The sequence below is a fragment of the Anolis sagrei genome, chromosome 4 (genome assembly GCF_037176765.1).
Source record: "Anolis sagrei isolate rAnoSag1 chromosome 4, rAnoSag1.mat, whole genome shotgun sequence".
NCBI lineage: Eukaryota > Metazoa > Chordata > Lepidosauria > Squamata > Dactyloidae > Anolis > Anolis sagrei.
In genome coordinates, this window is record NC_090024.1 from 218,878,165 (window position 1) to 218,895,128 (window position 16,964).

Sequence of the window (16,964 nt, forward strand, 5' to 3'; positions counted from 1 at the left end):
TCAAGAGGAATCAACTCCAACCCCCCCCCCCCCAAAAAAAAAACATATCAGTGTCCACCACTATATAACATTAATCCCCATGAAAACCAACATAGGTCCTAGTGAAAGATTGGAGCCACAGGACAGAAGCCCAGCACACAAGTGAACTGGTGATATGCATGGTATTGTACTCCCACCAATGAGTTTTCATATTTGTGGTTCACATTCAAAGAAAGTGCACACTGTTTGCTTTATTCTCTTTCAGATGCAAAACTGTGAGTAACCATACTCAAGGAAGCAATTAACAGCTGCTAATTTGCATTTGCAGTTGTCTATTCCTAGTCCAAATGTATGGTCATACAATGACACTCTTTAACTTGTCTGATCTTCTTTCTCATCCTTGGGGGCAAACGGTCTGGGCAGTGCAGTGTCACTGAGGTGGTGATGAATTTCTTTGGTTTGCAGAAGGAACAGGACTGAAAGACACCTCTTTCATCATTGATGTGCCATGGGATATAAAAAGAATTACATTGCCCGTAACAGAATCTATTGGTAAAGGTGTAGATGTTGCAGCCTTCCTCATGAATGGCTTGCTTGAATGTCTGTGTTTTACACCAGCCTTGATTCACATAGTCTCTCCTTGTGATGTAGAAGGTGCCAGAATTTGATTTCACCTTATCTGAGTTCGATTCCGGTGCCTTTTGAGGAGGAGGATTTTTTACTTTCTCTTCATCAGTTCCGCTGGAGTTCATCAGTCCCAACCATTCCTGGGCCAGTTCTCTGTCATTGGCCAACATTTTACCAAGCTCCTCAGGAAGAACAATACTTTCTGTAGCTTGGATAGTCTCTCCCTTCACGGTGGGTAGCAGAAACCCTAAGATAATAAGGATTTCAACAATAGGAACTTTGCAATCCATCCTAGAAACAAAGCAGAGAAAGGAATCCTGTCACTTTCACATTAAACACAAATTAAACCTCAGGCTTACATAGAATAGCTACTCCATTACATATCATTCAATCTCCCGTTCAGAATCTTGATTTCTCAGATCACTGGCTAGCATTAGATGGCAGCATACCTAAGTAACAAAGTAGATAGCAACATTTGAAGCAAGTAAGAAACACTACCCCCCCCCCCAAAAAAAAAGATGTAGCAAGAAATAAAATTACATTAGAAGTGACAGTTAAAATTGTCCTTTGTAGGATTCATTTTTTTCTTGAAAATAGTGACTTCATTTTTTTTAAATGGGTGGAGCCTTCAGAAATGACATTCCTTAATCAAGGGGAGAGCAAAATACAACACTCATATGTTGTTATACGGCAATTCCCTTCAACCTCAGGCAGTCTATCCATTAAATAAAGCATCTGGAGAACAACTTTTGTCCAACTTTCTTTTTAGTCTGTAACACCCAGTGATTTGTTAATGAAATTTCATGGATTTACTATGAGAAAGTCTTCAAGTTTTAACATTCTGGATTGTTGTAAGTTTTTTGGGCTGTATGGCCATGTTCCAGAAAGATTCTCTCCTGACATTTCACCTGCATCTACGGCAGGCACCCTCAGATTGTGAGGTCTCTACTTGCTTGTGAGTAATGTTCAATCTTATAAAAACTTCAGTTTTTAAAGACAAAATGAGAATAATCATCAATAAAGTGTTCAAAGTACAACTTTGAACTACAGGTTTCAGATTCAAGTCAAATATCCAACAAAATGTTGAGAGCTTCAGATGTTAAAAATACAGAATGGAGGTGCATCAACAACTGTCTACAATCAGACAGCATATAGCATTATCATTACTAACCATTGCAAATTTGATGGGAATAAGATATTCAGAAATGAAAAGTTCCACCCAAAGAGATCTGTGTATCTCTTCAAGGGCTCAGGATTGTCCCATTTGCCATAACCAGCTTTCATATGGCCTTCTATGGCCTTCTATGTGCCATCTCTGCAGCAGTGTGGCCTGTCGGGATTGCTGCATCAAAATGTCTATGCCTGTAAGGCTTTGTGAACACCTTCTCCTTAACTTCACCAAGGAAGAATATCTGGTCGTTAAAGACCAGAAAAATGCACAGCTATTATATGAAATAGAACACTTGGATTCAACAAAAAAAATTCTTGTGTTGGAGCGCCACTGTGTATTGCCGCCTCTCATACAAAAAGCATGATGGACTGGCCTTCTATAGACATATGTACAAAATGTGACCAATACCTTTTGAAGATCCTCTACCAGCAGTCTTCCTGTAGAAAAAGATCTGCGTTATTGACTGTGTTGAAATAATCATCCCACTCCTTTGCAATCTATGATAATGTAAATAAGTGTCCTGAAAGGCCTCAAGAAGAAACACTAGTTATTTCCTTCTGTTTAGAGTCCTAGGGCAAGATACTGCAGGGCTAAATTTTTTTTTCTTCAAACGATGCACTCTAAAAACAAGAATGCGCTTTATTGATGTAATTTTAACTTTTTGAGTAATACTTGTTTTATTGAATATTGTTATATTTTCTTTGTATTGTTTGGCTGTTGTAAACCGTTCTGAGTCCCTTTGAGGAGAGGGGGCAGGGTGTAAATAAAATGTATTAGTATGTAAAATTAATGCAGTTTGGTGCCACTAACTGCCATGGCTTACTGCTATGGAATCATGGGAACTTTAGTTTTACAAGATCTTCAACCTTCTCTGCCAAGCGATCTGGCACCTCTCCAAATTGCAACTCCCAGGATTCCATAGCATTGTGCTATTGTAAAGTAGTGTTAAACTGCGTTAATTCTACAATGTAAATGCACCTTAGACATAATAATAATCTTTATGTGTACCCCACCACCATCTCCACAAGGAGACTCAGGGTGGCTAACATGCAATCAAGCCCAAGAATTACAATACAGTAAAATAAAATACAAACAAACAGATCTAATAACATTAAAGTAAAATGCAAACAATAACAAAATATGCAATAAAACATATGCAAAATAAAATGATAGAGGAATTGAAACGCAGTGAGCGGGCCAAATGCAAAGGATAAAATTTATAAAACCCTGGGTGAGATAAGTAAACGGAGTGATGTGTCTGAGGGAAGATTCAGAAATGGCAAACAATGAGTTGACATTAGTTCAGCTAGCATTTTGGGCTGTTCTGCTCAGTCTACAGCTTTTAGATGAGTTTAATGCCTTTTTCTGAAAATGTAATGTCCTTGTTTTTTCTGATTCAAACCCATTTCAAAGCACTGCTTATTTTCTCATAAGGCCAACTTGATCAAAGTTGCTCAGAAAGACTGTTATTGGTTAAGAAACACAATGGAGCTGGAATAAAAATGCCTAAAGTGCCACTTTACATCAGTTACTTTAAAAAAGTGTCAGTGAGAAGATTAAAAAACAAATTAGCATTAAGAAGCACCAGCAGAAATGGCTAAAGTAAACTATGAGTTTCATTTTCCCAAAACAAGTATTAATAAATGCAACTTGATTTCATACTTCCTGCTTCAATACTTCCCTAGTAAAACTAACACTTACTTCAAGGGAAGCTGAATTGAAAGTAAATACATGGAGACAGATTAATTGCAAGTCATGTTCTATGTATTATTTAGCCTACTCTGATTCAGATGTGCATTATTGTATTATGGAGCCTTAAGCTATGGAAAAACAATTAAGAACTTCTTAACTACAATAGATGTGTACTTTTTGGAGTATAGCTGTGGGGAAAACAAAAGGATGAGGGAGGAAACTTGGTCATCTATTGAACTGTCAACCTAAATATCAAAAGCCTAGCATCAAGTATAACAACAAACAAGAAAACTCAAACTTCAAGTAGTACCTTGCTGTAGTGAAGGAGGTTTTCCTTTTTAAGGACAAACTGCAAAGAAAGAAAACAAAATTTTGAAGGAAAGTGATATTCATAACACCATCTATTCCAGTTATTATACTCATTTTACAATACAATTGAAAAACTAACAAATAACATTTTAACATTATCATGTCATTACTTAACATAACAATCCCATTTTAAAAAACACTAAACTTAAAATTTAACAATACTTGCAACAAAAGATTTTAAAACAGAGAAACATTTTTTAGCCAAGCACATACCTTTCCAAAGGACTTCCTCTGGAAGAAATGAGTTTAAGCCAAATTCTTCCCTGTTTTATATGTAAAACATTGAATACCAATTAGCTAATCATCGAGTATGAACACCAGGTCTTTGGCAGTTTTTTTTAAAAAAGAGTTTCTCTCAAGTAATCCTTCTACAGAGCTACAAGTACTTAGGAAACCTCTGAAGAAATAAACTTTCAAAGTATTAATCTTGTCATTCTTCAGATTTGTTTAGAAGAGGGGAGGTTGTATTTTTATGAGACTGAGAGAGTGTTACTTTCTCAAAGTTGGGTCATGGCTGAATGGGGTTTGATCCCTGAATTTACTATAGTTGGGACTAACCAACAGGACTCTAACAAGGTGTTTCTCAGATACCTCAGGATGCATTCAGTGCAAGGGCTGTGGGGGGAGCCCCAGAGGTGATTGCCCAGCTGGAGAACGTGACCAAAGTCTTGATAGCATCACTTTCCATGGTCAGTAACAAACGACATCAGCGTTCAGAATGAATATTCTTATCATTTTGAAAATCAAAATCACAATTTGCTGTTTGCAAACATATTTTAGAAACTAGTATAGTGGACTGTGTCCTTTTCCAAGCTGTCACAGCGATACTGGAAGCTGTTGTATATGAATGAATTTTATTGGGGAAAGTAGCATTGAGCCACAATGAACATTCCTTTTAACATATGTCTTACAAAGACCAAACCTTCAGAAGTATGAACAAGAACAGATATTATTAGCAGTAGCCATAACAGTAAAAAAACAGCCGTAACAGTAAAAAAAGGTCCTTAGACAAATCAATTGAATGCAAGAGCATTTTTCATGAAGTCAGCCAGTTGATAAGCAGTGGGAACACAACTGTGCAAACATTAGCCTGTTCCATTACTGAGTGAGTTTTCAAGTTCAAATAAAGTTCAAATAAAATAAGCAACACTGGGTTTTGCATGGCATTGCATGGTAATTGCAATATATTAACAGCACTCGGTGCAATACAAGTAGTCCGCAAGTTACGAATAAGGTAGGTTCTGTAATTTGTTCTTAAGTTGAATTTGTTTGTAAGTCAGAACAGGTACATTTTAAAAGTTTAACTCCAGCCAATAACTTTCTCCATTTAAATATGGATTTAAAATGCTAGGTGTTTTCTTTTTAACAGTGTACTCTACTTTGTAGAGCAAAGTACAATCAAACAGACAATCTAAAGCCACCAAGGATATTTATTAAAGTGAGATAAAAGTTTACTGAAAATATGCTCCTGTTTCTTTAAAAAATCATGTTTCATAGATCCAAGCACAGAGTGAGTTCATGTTCCCAACAAGATTAATGTGCCCAGAAGCATGTAACTGATAATCTCTCCATTATGCTGTTGATGGTGGTGAGATGGCCAAACTCTTCCCAGCTGTGGGACAAACAATTAGCAGGGAGCCCCTACTCATTGTGTAAAACTTAACATAAGTAGTCCAGCAAGATAGTTTCCATAATAATACTGCCAGAAGGAGTCCAAAAATTAGGTGCTGATTTTAAAACATTGTAGAACTTTACACTTCCCTCCATGATTAAGTCTGTTGTTAAGGCTAATGAGTCCTACCAATTCAAGACCAAGCCATTACAAAATATATTGATTCCAGGATTGATTCCAGGATGGATACTTTATAAAACATGTTCCTGCTGGAAGAACACATTTGATTTCTAAACACTATAGATATGACAGCTAAATTCATTGTGGTGGTGTGCATACTCTCCAGCTTTCCTGATTTGATAGGGACAATCCCAGTTAATTCTTTGTTGTCTTACTTTTCCAGCCACTTTTAAAGTGTCCTGGTTTCTCTCTCCTACTACTACTACTATTTGTTTTCCTTTATGAAAACAATTGCTTACTTCAGTTGCTGCAAACTGAGTGAAAAGTCAGTGTGCTTACTGAAAAGGAAAGATGGGGTGCAATTTTGTCCTTCAGCATGAACAAGAATCCAGTTGCTGCAGCCTCTCCTAATTTGTATCTTCTTCCTCAATAATTTTTACCATTTTAGATCACACTCTCGTTTTGCTTCACCATTGATATTCCTCTTTTGATATGAGAAATATTACTGAGCCTGTGAGGGTGGATGTGTGATGCCATAATTCCTTCTTATAAAGAAAAAGTGCCAGGACTTTGATCCTTTGAGCCTAGATTTGCTGCACCTCTGGTGTTTTTACCAGAAAAACATGACACCTGCTTGATATCGTCCTCATATACACTGACCATTTAATGCAGTTTCAAACAGATATTGAAGAAAGGAGTTTCATTCTGCACATTAGAAATCCTGGAACCAGTTAGAGGCCAAGATGGTGATTATACAAACCATAGAGTAGTACTCTTATGCATTACGAACTTTCTTTATTACCGTTTTGTTGAAGTTCACTATCTGCCCATCACACTTTGAAGCCAGCTTCAAACTGCATTAAATGGTCAGTGTAGATGCAGCCTTAGACAACAGAGGCAGTGGAATGTTCATCAAATGGGAAATACAAACATATTGGGGACAGTTACCTCCAAAATCTCAAATTATCCCAAAAGCGAGTGCACCTGGTACAAAACAAGTTAGCTATGTTAATATCTAGCTCTTCACTAACCATCTTTGCCCAGTGATGTCTCTAAAGGGCAGCCTCAACTGGAGCACTTTTCTACTGATCATGCTGTACAACACATGTAGGCAGGCCCGTAGCCAGGATTTCGTTTCAGGGGGGGGGGGGGGGTAAATTTTTTTTCAGGGGTGGGTTTCGGGGGGGGGGGCTGAGTCTGAGTGAAAGAGGGTCTAGCCTAGCAAACCTTTTGTATCATTACCCCAATACCCCCATGCATATGGGATATATTGAGTATGGTGATCAGATCATGATATGAATAAACATAACAGTTATTATTATTATTATTATTATTATTATTATTATTATTATTATTAACTTTATTTGTACCCCGCTAGCATCTCCCAGAGGACTCGATGCGGCTTACACAGGCCGAAGCCTCAAAACACAATACAATAAGAACGTATCATCACAATAACAAAGCAAATCAGACAATGAACAAAATAACATAACTCCACAATAACTAAGCAAATCAACAAAAGCAAAAATAACGACAATGGCAGAACATCAAGACATTATTAAAAACTGGTTCGGCCGGCGCACTGGGGTACAAGGGTTAAAAGTGCTGAAATGGCAGGAGGCACGTAAGGTTAAAAGTGCGATGTGCAGCGACAATTTGTTATGCTAAGGTGCTACTAGGACTTGGGGTGGGGATTCCTAGTCTGGGAAGGCACAACGGAACAGCCAAGTTTTTAAGTTCCTTCTGAAAACGGCTAGAGTGGGGGCCTGTCTGAGATCTTTTGGGAGGGCGTTCCAAAGTCGGGGGGCCGCCACAGAAAAGGCCCTGTCACGTGTCCCCACCAAGCGCGCTTGCGACATGGGTGGGATCACGAGCAGGGCCTCTCCAGATGACCGTAACGAGCGCGTGGGTTCGTAGATGGTAATGCGGTCACGCAGGTAGGGTGGTCCCAAACAGTTTAAATAATGCACCAATAAGGCCTTTTCGCGAACCACCATGAAAATTTCGGGGGGGGGGGGCTGAAGCCCCCCGAGCCCCCCCCCCCCCGGCTACATGCCTGCATGTAGGTAGCATGACTCTCCATATGTAGTAGGACTGCATCTCTCATCCACTTTAACCACTATAGACAATGGTGAAGGATGCTGGGTGCTGTCATCCAACAACAACTGGAGAATTACATGTTGCCTATCCTTGTGGTGTAGAGAGGTTTCTTTCTTGAGTCACTATTGCAATTCTTGATCACACTTAGATGCTGTTAATGGCATTTTGTATTATCGCTTTGGAGAGGAATGAGTATAATAATACAGTGAAGCAATTCATTCTTAACTGAGCAATAGTATGATCATGCTTTTTGTCCCAAAGCATCCACCAATGACTGGATGATCTCAATATGTAATTATATTACTAAAAATTCATTTTTCAAACTCTGAGTAAGGTTTGAAGTACTTTTCTCTGAATGCAACAGAAAGGATTGATAGATTAAACTATACATTTTTAACTCATTTTGGAATATATACCATGTAAATTTTTCATGTTTCTTGAGTCACTACTGCAATTTTAGAGGCTTTTAATGGCAATGAAAATATATCTTGCAAAATTACTTTTAAGAAGGATGACTATTATGATATAGTAATGCCATTCATACTTAACTGAGCAAAAGAAGGATCATGCTTTGTGTCCCCAAACATCTGCCTGTGACTGCATGATCTCAGCATGCAACTACATTGATTAAAATTCATTTTTCAAAATATAAGTTATTGTTTTCTTTCCTGAACCAGGATTGATAGGTTAAACTATGCATTTAAACTCATTTTGGAGTATATACCATGCACATTTTTCATGGACACCTCTACATATTGCAAACCTAGCATAAGCATGGTAATTGAAAAATGTCTGTGCTACACTGAGGCAATCAAGGATCTTGTCCAGAATTGCTTATGCATAAAATGGACATAAGCATGCTTATGCATGAAATTGACATGTTTACACACAGGTGTACATGGAAAGAACAGCCAAACACTGCAGACACATCACATATAGAGAGGCCCAGACAACTTGAGCATTATCAAATATGTCCAAGAAACAAGAGAAAAAATATTTTGTGGCCATGAAGTAATAGGAAGACATTAACCAGGTACAGTAAATATGTGGCCTACAGACCCCGTGTGCTCCCTTTGTAAAGGCTGTTGTTAATAGATTATCTATGCTAAAATGGCACTGGGGTCCTAAAAACTTGGGAAACTGCTCCTACCTCCTAGATGGCATTTGAAGACAACAGAAAAGATTTTCTTGGGAAGGTGCAGGCCTCCAAGATCATCTGGGAGACTAATGCCGCTGTCTAGTTTTACTTGGTTGCCTACCTAAAGAGACATAGAATTACACATTGGAAATGCAGATAATACATAATTCCATGGATCTTCGTCGATATCTGAATACAAGGGGGAAAATAATACATTGTGAGTGTCCAAATAGCCTTTTTCCTGCAGAATATAGGCAACGGCCTTTTAAACAAGGATCTCTGCTTACTGTATATCTTCATTGGGATCACAGGCTTTTTTACTAGAATTTAATTAGATGGGTGTGTTCTGAAAACCTCTGGCTGGAATCAGGTGTAGGCCACGTGGCTCTAATCAGGGAGGCCTGGGTCTCCTTATCATCTCTTTGGTCTCTGTTTGTAGCTTTAAAAACATCTCAGTGTTTCATGGACATCTACAAAGTGTTGGATTTCTTGAACCTTTTTTGTCCTCCAGATGTTCTTACATTCTCTGGTCCTTTTTTGGACCTCAGCTTTTGCACTAGCATAGGTTTTTTTTCCTTAGCAGCACAGTTGATGCCTCCTTTCCATACTTAGAAGGCTTTCCTTTTCTTATCGATTATATGTTGGATCTTGTCATCATTCCTATCAAACCAGTCTTGATGTTTCTTAGTTTGATATACAATGGTTTGTTCACAGACTGTAATGATAGAGGCCATTGGTTTATTCCAATGTTTCTCAACACTTTCAGGGTGTTCCATAGAAGATCCTTAAGTGTTGTCAGGAGAAGGGCTTGTTTAGAAGTCTCTTGAAGGGCTAGAGCAGGCATGGGTAAACTTTGGCCCTCTGTGTGTTTTGGATTTCAAATCCCACAATTCCTAACAGCCAGTAAATTGGCTAGGATTTCTGGGAGTTGAAGTCCAAAATACCTGGAGGGCCAAAGTTTGCTCATGACTTGGCTAGAGGATGAAAGGGAGAAATGTGTAGAGAGAAAGGCATGTCAAGCAATCCCTTGTCGTGACTGCCTTCTACCTGGTAACCTATGTTCTCATTGTGACAGACCACGTGGATCCAGAATAGGTCTCCTCAGTCACTTATGGACCCACCGCCAGGACTCTGTCCATAGAAGACAATCCTACTTGGCCATGAGTGATCACCTATAGTTGAATATAGTTTTGCCAAGAAAACTCTGTGATACATTGGCCTTAGGGTCACCACTGCGGAAGAAGATGAAGATGCAGAAGATGCAGAGCAAGAATAGGGCTCCACAGCCACATATGGACCCACAGGGAAATCCATAATGGAAGACCATCTTACTCGTCCAACGAGGGATCACCTAAGTAAGTAAGTAAGTATAGATCAGAAATTGCTACAAGGCACAAAACAACAACAAAGGGTGCCACCACACTATAGAATTAATGCAGTTTGACACCATTTTGACAACTATGTCTTAATGCTATGTCATCCTAGTAGTTCTAGTTTTGCAAGGTTTTGAGTCTTTTCTACTGAAGGGTGCTGATGTCTCGCCAAACTACAATCGCCATGATTCCATAGCATTGTGCACTTAATGTGGCATCAAACTTCAGTAATTTTGCAGTGAAGATACACCCAAATTCTAGTTCCAGAGTGCATTCAGGTATAGTGTGCCGTCCCCACCCCCCAAATACAATATTCCATAACAGGGTTTAATTCAGCCTCATATCAAAGAGAAAATGCACAAAAATTTCGCTTTTGATGCTGATGAATACCTGTTAATTAAAAGCACTGGTCCTTTTGCAGATTTTGATTTTTTTACAAAAACACATTTTTTACCTACCTTATAATTATATGATAGGTAAAATGTAAATAAAAGAAGGTGCCAGATACAAGGAGCAGAGGGTTGTACAGGGCTGTTGTATCTTTAATAGTTGTTTCTGTGTGTTGGGGGGGGGGGGGGGGCATGGCACACAGAAATTTTCATGCAAGTGCCACTTGAAGACATTCTCTCTTCTACACAATGATCTGCATTTCACTGATCTCTTTTGAATGTGACCATCCTGTTCAAGATGAACTTTGAAAGAGGGCAAGACAGATTCCTTCAAAATTTCTTTCTGCATAGGCTTTCACATAAGGAGCAGTATATCTGGATAAAGGGATTCCTTGGGAGCAATTTTTAAAAGATCAGTCAAAGGTCTGGTGTTGCTATTTAATGATTAGGTAATTGACATTTGCTGGTACATATATATATCTACAAGAAAGAGAAGAATGTAGATTGAAGCTTATCTCTCCCAGAGGAAGGCTCTTCATAAGGTTAGTGGTTTGCTGAAAAATAATTTTGAAGTATTTGTTTTAAAATATCTTGTTAAATTTATTGCTAAGTTTTAATAATTTTGCAATTAGTATTTTTTCCCAAGAAGTTCTATGAATGAGTGTTTTAACCATGAATAGGGGGTTGGTGTTATTTAAATGGTAAGTCCATTGTTTTTACCCAGTTATTAGATGGAGTTATGAGCATAGTCTCTAACTATCCTGATTTCATAGGAACAGTCCGAAATAATCCTCTTGTCATTTGAAGAGCTTTCAAAATGTCCCAGTTTCTCTCTTCTCCTCTCATGCTCCCTATTTGTCTTCAGTTGATGCAACCCAAGCTCAAAATAGTAAAGTAGTTTGCACTCAATTGTGCAACTCTGGACCTCAGCCAATATTGATCTTTTGAGGGAATAAACAATGCTTGGAAATAGGTTGAAAACATCCAGTGGAGGAAATTAAATTTGTAGATAAAAATATTTCACAAATATTAAACTGAACTGACCAAACACAAAAGGCGAAGTCAGTGACTTTGGAGGTATCTTGTAGTGTTTGTTTTTTAATCTGAATCTTTATCATATTGTTGAATGCTCGTCGTGAATCTAAAACACATCACATTATCCCAGAGATGGGAGGGAAGCTGGAGGGAAAGCAGGGAAGTGGGGACCCATCTGACCTGGCAAGGCCCATCTTTGGGGATGAACAGCCATCCCATGTCGTTTCCCATTTCTTCCAGCTTTCATCCACTTCCTACATTCTCAAAACACCCACCTCCTGAAAATGGAGTCTTCTTATCATCTTTGCATGCTGGCAAGGTGGATTCTCATGGGGAGCCACCAGAAGTGGCTGTGCATCATGGGATGGCCTCCGTGGGACACCATTTTACCAGCATGCTAAGATGGTAAGAAAATGAGGGGAAGTTAAGGTCCTTACTAAAAATTGTATTTTGGAGATTTTATGTCTATGATTCCATGTCATTTTTAAGAGTTTGGCACTTAAGAGTTTAGGCTGTTTACAGACTGCTTTTGATTTGATTTTATTATTTTTTTGCAACTTCTATGTGAAACTAATTGAATTCCCTTCCATATTTCTAGGATGGATTACAAATCTTCAACTACTGGAGTTCTCATCCTGCTTGGACTTCTGCTGCACATGCTTGAGGGACAGAGAATCCCAGTATCTGAAGGCTTTATTCATGGGAAAGATCTGGACAAAAGGGTGGCTAATAATTCAGACCTGTTACAGCAATGCCAGGACTCCAAGTACAGCAATAATGGGAAACCAAATCTATCTTGTGATGAAGAGACTGAGCTAATCCCAGGCACACTATATGTAACAGAGGAAAATTACCTAAATCAAGGCTGGTGCAAAACACAAGAGTTAATGCAAACTATCTATGAAGAAGGCTGCAAGAGCTACACCTTTTTGAACAGGTTCTGTTATGGCCAGTGCAATTCTTTCTACATCCCGTGGCACATCCACGATAAGAGAGGTGTCTTCCAAGGTTGTTACTTCTGCAAACCGAAGCGATTCACCACCACCTCAGTGACATTGCACTGCCCAGACCTTTTACCCCCAAGGAAGAGAATGATGATCAGGCAAGTTGAGGAATGCCACTGTATTCCTGTGGATGTGGACTAGAAGAAGATAACTCAATAGACAATATGGCAACTCCTTAAAGAACTTCCTTAAGAGGGTTTATGTGGAAATATCAATCTCAAAATCATGCATACAAAGTCACACTTCTACTTTGGACCGTAGGTTGTCACTTGCATACTTGTAATGTTTTTCTTTCTAGTCATGTCTCTCACCAGTTCACCTGCATGCTGGGATTCTTGCCACGATCTATGCTGTTGACTTTCATGATGATTAGTGACATGTTGGGGGAGGGAGGTGGGGAGGGCACTGATGTGTTTTGGACTCAGAGTTTCCTAAAGGAGCAGTTAAAAGGAATACTGTTACAGATTGTTATTGAAACACCTTTTGTAGATAATATTTAATGGACAAAATAAAGGATTCAATTGCGATTTTAAAGAAACTTGAAAAACCAACTTTATTTGGAAATGAAGTATAACCTGGAGTTAATGGAGGAAGTGCAAATTTTACAGAGAGGCAGTAGGTAAAGTGGTAAGTGGACATGTTAGAACACAAAGTAGAAGAACAGTAATAACAATGATCTAGTGATAAATGAAGGCAATCTGTTCATTGATTTTACCAATTCAAGAGAGTCTGAAGCAGCAACATATAACTTAGGATGCAGTATGCTTGGAACATTTTTTTTTGCTTTTTTTGCCTTACTGTTACATTATTTAAACTGTTATGTTTATTCATATCATGATCTGATCACCATGCTCAATATATCTCATATGCATGGGGGTATTGGGGTAACGATACAAAAGGTTTGCTAGGGTAGACCCTCTTTCACTCGGACTCAAAATCCTGGCTACAGGCCTGCTGAATGGGTAAGTCCTGAGGATCGTAGTTCAAAAATATTTTCCTTGTTCTTGTGTATACTTTCTGTTCAACCAATTCACAATGAAGAAGATGCACAGCTTCATTAAAAATGCAGAATTCATGGGAGCCAGTATGGCATAGTTGTTTAAATATGGGACTGCAACTCTGGAGGATCAGGGTTTGAATTCCCTCTCAGACATTGAAAATGCTGTGAGGGGAGACCTATGCAACTTGAAATCTCTTTTGAACCTCAGAAGACAGTAAACCATGTGATAGAATTGCCATAAATTGGAAATGACTTGATGACACACAGCAAAGAATTCATGGAGTGTATCTGTCATGTCTCTTTCAAGTTTTATGTATATTAATCTGCAGTGCAGCAACTAGCAAATATACAATAACTACAAAAGTCAAAAGAAACTTAAACATGGACATTTAAGGGATATAGCCCAAATTGCGGCCTTTTATAGAGGTATGATCAGGCTTGGAGAATGTGTGTGATGTAGTGGTTTGAATGTTGTGTTAGGACTCTAGAAACCCAAGCTTCAAATCTTCATTAAAAAAACTGTTTGGTAACCCTGGTCATGTCACACACTCAATGCCTAAGATTAAAACAACAGCAAGTATCGTCAGAATAAATTTTGCCAATAAAATCCCATTATAGGTTCACTGTAAGTCCAAAGTGGCTAGAAGGTTCACAACAACAACTGCTCCTGTAGAAGCCTCCTGATTTTTGCATTACAGGAGACAAGTTCCTCTGTGTGAAATTAGTCTAATTGAACAGTGGCATTGTCACTTTCATGGGATTGAAGAGTTTTCGTCTAATTGCTTCTGGGCAAGGGTTTAGATACTCTCTTGTTTTGACTTGTGTGTTAGTTTTTTTCTTCTTCCTATATTTTGTGTCCCATGAAGCAATTTTAATATCTTGTAAAGAAGTTTTTTGTAGCAAGACTTAAGAAGAATTACAGGTAAACTCCTAAGGGAATTTATGGATAAAAATATAGAAGACTCTTGAGAGAGTTAAGGAGATTTTGTACATATAAAGTCTTTATAAACCAACTGTTGCTTTCTGAAAAGCTATAATAAATAACTTTGGTTAAGTTGACAGCTCTTGACAAGATAGATGTATCAAAGGCAAGCTTACAAATTGCAGGGCAACCTTAAAGTAGCAGCAAGTTCAGAAGGAAAATAGAGTTGGGACTGATATAACGGTTTATTTTATGCTACTTGATGCTTTTAAAGCACTTCCCACTAGCAAGTCTTCTACACTACGCAATGCATACATGGTATATTACACACATTACACAAGGGGCATAACCCATCAAAGCAAATCCACATGCTAAGCTGGCCACATGCTTAGGAAGATCATCCCATTCTGTTCCTTTCCAAATCATGTGCTTCCCACCACTGGCAAGAATAGATACACAAACCAGGATAGCTAATGTTTTGTGAACCTCTCTGTATGGCCTGCCATAAGAGCAAGGATTCTCAATTGTTAGAGTTAAGACTGCCATAGAAGTGTGTGTACACATTGGCTTCTATGGCTCAAATATCTGTGTTCAATATGTGGATGACAGGCCTGAGGTTGGCATCCCTGTTTGGATGGCCTTCCTGCTTCTAATGGGTGAAAAATCTAAAATCAGAACTAGACTTTAAAAAAATCTAGTGAATCTGCTTGCCAGAGGATTCTGGAAGCTGCAATCCAAAAGGTAACTCTTTTATATTCTAATTAAACCGTCCTGTGCTTGTAACCTCCCTTGGCTAGAGTATGCTTTATTTCTCAGCAATGTCACATAGCTTTGTATGGCCTCTTGTATATTTATATTGCTTTCTACCCTGCTTGTGATTGAATTGTTGTTCTGTCCTCGCTTCTGCAGCGTGCTTTATAATTCTTTGGTAGCCTATTCACCTATTGTCCTGAAATTACACATCACTGCTGCCTCCGTTTTCCATTCTAACTGCAAAATGAATTGTGAAAAAGAACAAATTACTTGCTTTAAGATGCTTCTGATAGTTTGAAAACACATGCTAGATAAATAGTACTTCTTTTCTAGAAGTACTGATACTTTTATTATGTTATTAAATCCATCAGTTTGCAGTGTGCAACTTTTTTTGCACCCCGCAATTTGCATTGCTGCGTCATTCCTTATGGAAAGGAAGAATTGAGTGGAAGAAATGATTAGCTAATAAACACTGGATGATTCAGACCCCCAAAACACATCAATATCTCCAGTCACAATTTACATTTGAATAAGTGCTTTGCTTTATGAAGCTACACTCACTTTCCCTAAATGGAAATGAATATGATAATAACAAAGAAATCACATTGTGCTTCTCCATGTTTTTAATTAGACTCTGTTTGTTCCAAAACAGACTTTCCAAATTGTCACCAGCATTGCTCCCTCCTGACAGCCATGGGTTGATGTGTAGTTAATAAAACATCATGTCAGAGCCATAATGAGAGTATGTGCTGTGCTTGTTTCCTCTGCGATTAGGCACATGAGAAAAGTTTATCTTGAGCCATTGTTTTTGCTGATAAGTGTTGGTATGCACAGTTTTCTGAGCAACTCTCAAAAAAATATGATGGCTCCTTTAAGTGATATCAGTGCCCACATAGGTCCAAAGGGGCACAGTAGCCCTGAATGCTGTCTTGCTTTTCAAAATGCCAAGTGGTTCCAGCAGCAAGTGTGAGTCACACATCCTGAAGCTGTCTAGGGATCTAAATAGCTGGCGCATAGTGATATAGGCTATTCTATGAATAAGTTATCTGGCTCTGTAACATTTCAGCTTTCATTTACTAACAAAGGTGTCTCAAGCTGTCATGATTTAGCACAAAGCAGAAGGGGGGGGGGGGAACCCATTCTCACCAGCTTTTAAGTTCAAACAATGCAGGAACATCTCTAAGAATCAATAAAAAAAATCTCAGCTGATCGCTTTGAAAGGAATAACGTGTACAAAGACATCATGCACTCACCAGTTGATAACAAAGAGAGGGACAGAAAATATTCAGGTTATATATATGCTTGCACAGAGAAAGCAGCCAACATAGACACAGAAACTAAGACTCATATTTATGTACTCTGAAACTATGTTTGCCAGGTGTGTGTTTTGGGAACCATACAACCCTTATCTTACAAGAACTGCTCCAACTTCCCACTTGTTCAGGTTGAGATGTTTGTTTTGAAATTCTTAAGTTGTTTAGACACAAAACATCTCAAAGACTGCCTCCTTCCATATCATACCATTCAGAACTTCGCAGATGAAAACCTGGTCACCTGTGACCAAGCAGAATCAGAGTGTGGTCAAGATGGCAACTGTTATCAGTGAGGAAAAAACAGATA

The 16,964-nt window shown here is 38.5% G+C and overlaps 2 protein-coding genes across 2 annotated transcripts; one reads left to right on the top strand and one right to left on the bottom strand.

Annotated features, from left to right (window-relative positions):
- Nucleotides 1–317: 317 nt before the first annotated feature.
- LOC132772806 (gremlin-1-like) lies at nt 318–896 on the bottom strand. The gene has a single exon (XM_060771667.2). The coding sequence runs from the start codon at nt 894–896 to the stop codon at nt 318–320; it is 579 nt and encodes a 192-aa protein (XP_060627650.2).
- An 11,368-nt stretch (nt 897–12,264) lies between these two features.
- LOC132772594 (gremlin-1-like) lies at nt 12,265–12,810 on the top strand. The gene has a single exon (XM_060771496.2). The coding sequence runs from the start codon at nt 12,265–12,267 to the stop codon at nt 12,808–12,810; it is 546 nt and encodes a 181-aa protein (XP_060627479.2).
- Nucleotides 12,811–16,964: the final 4,154 nt, after the last annotated feature.

Coding starts and splice junctions, on each gene's coding strand:
- LOC132772594 (XM_060771496.2), top strand. CDS start 12,265: ATGGATTACAAATCTTCAACTACTGGAGTTCTCATCCTGCTTGGACTT.
- LOC132772806 (XM_060771667.2), bottom strand. CDS start 896: ATGGATTGCAAAGTTCCTATTGTTGAAATCCTTATTATCTTAGGGTTT.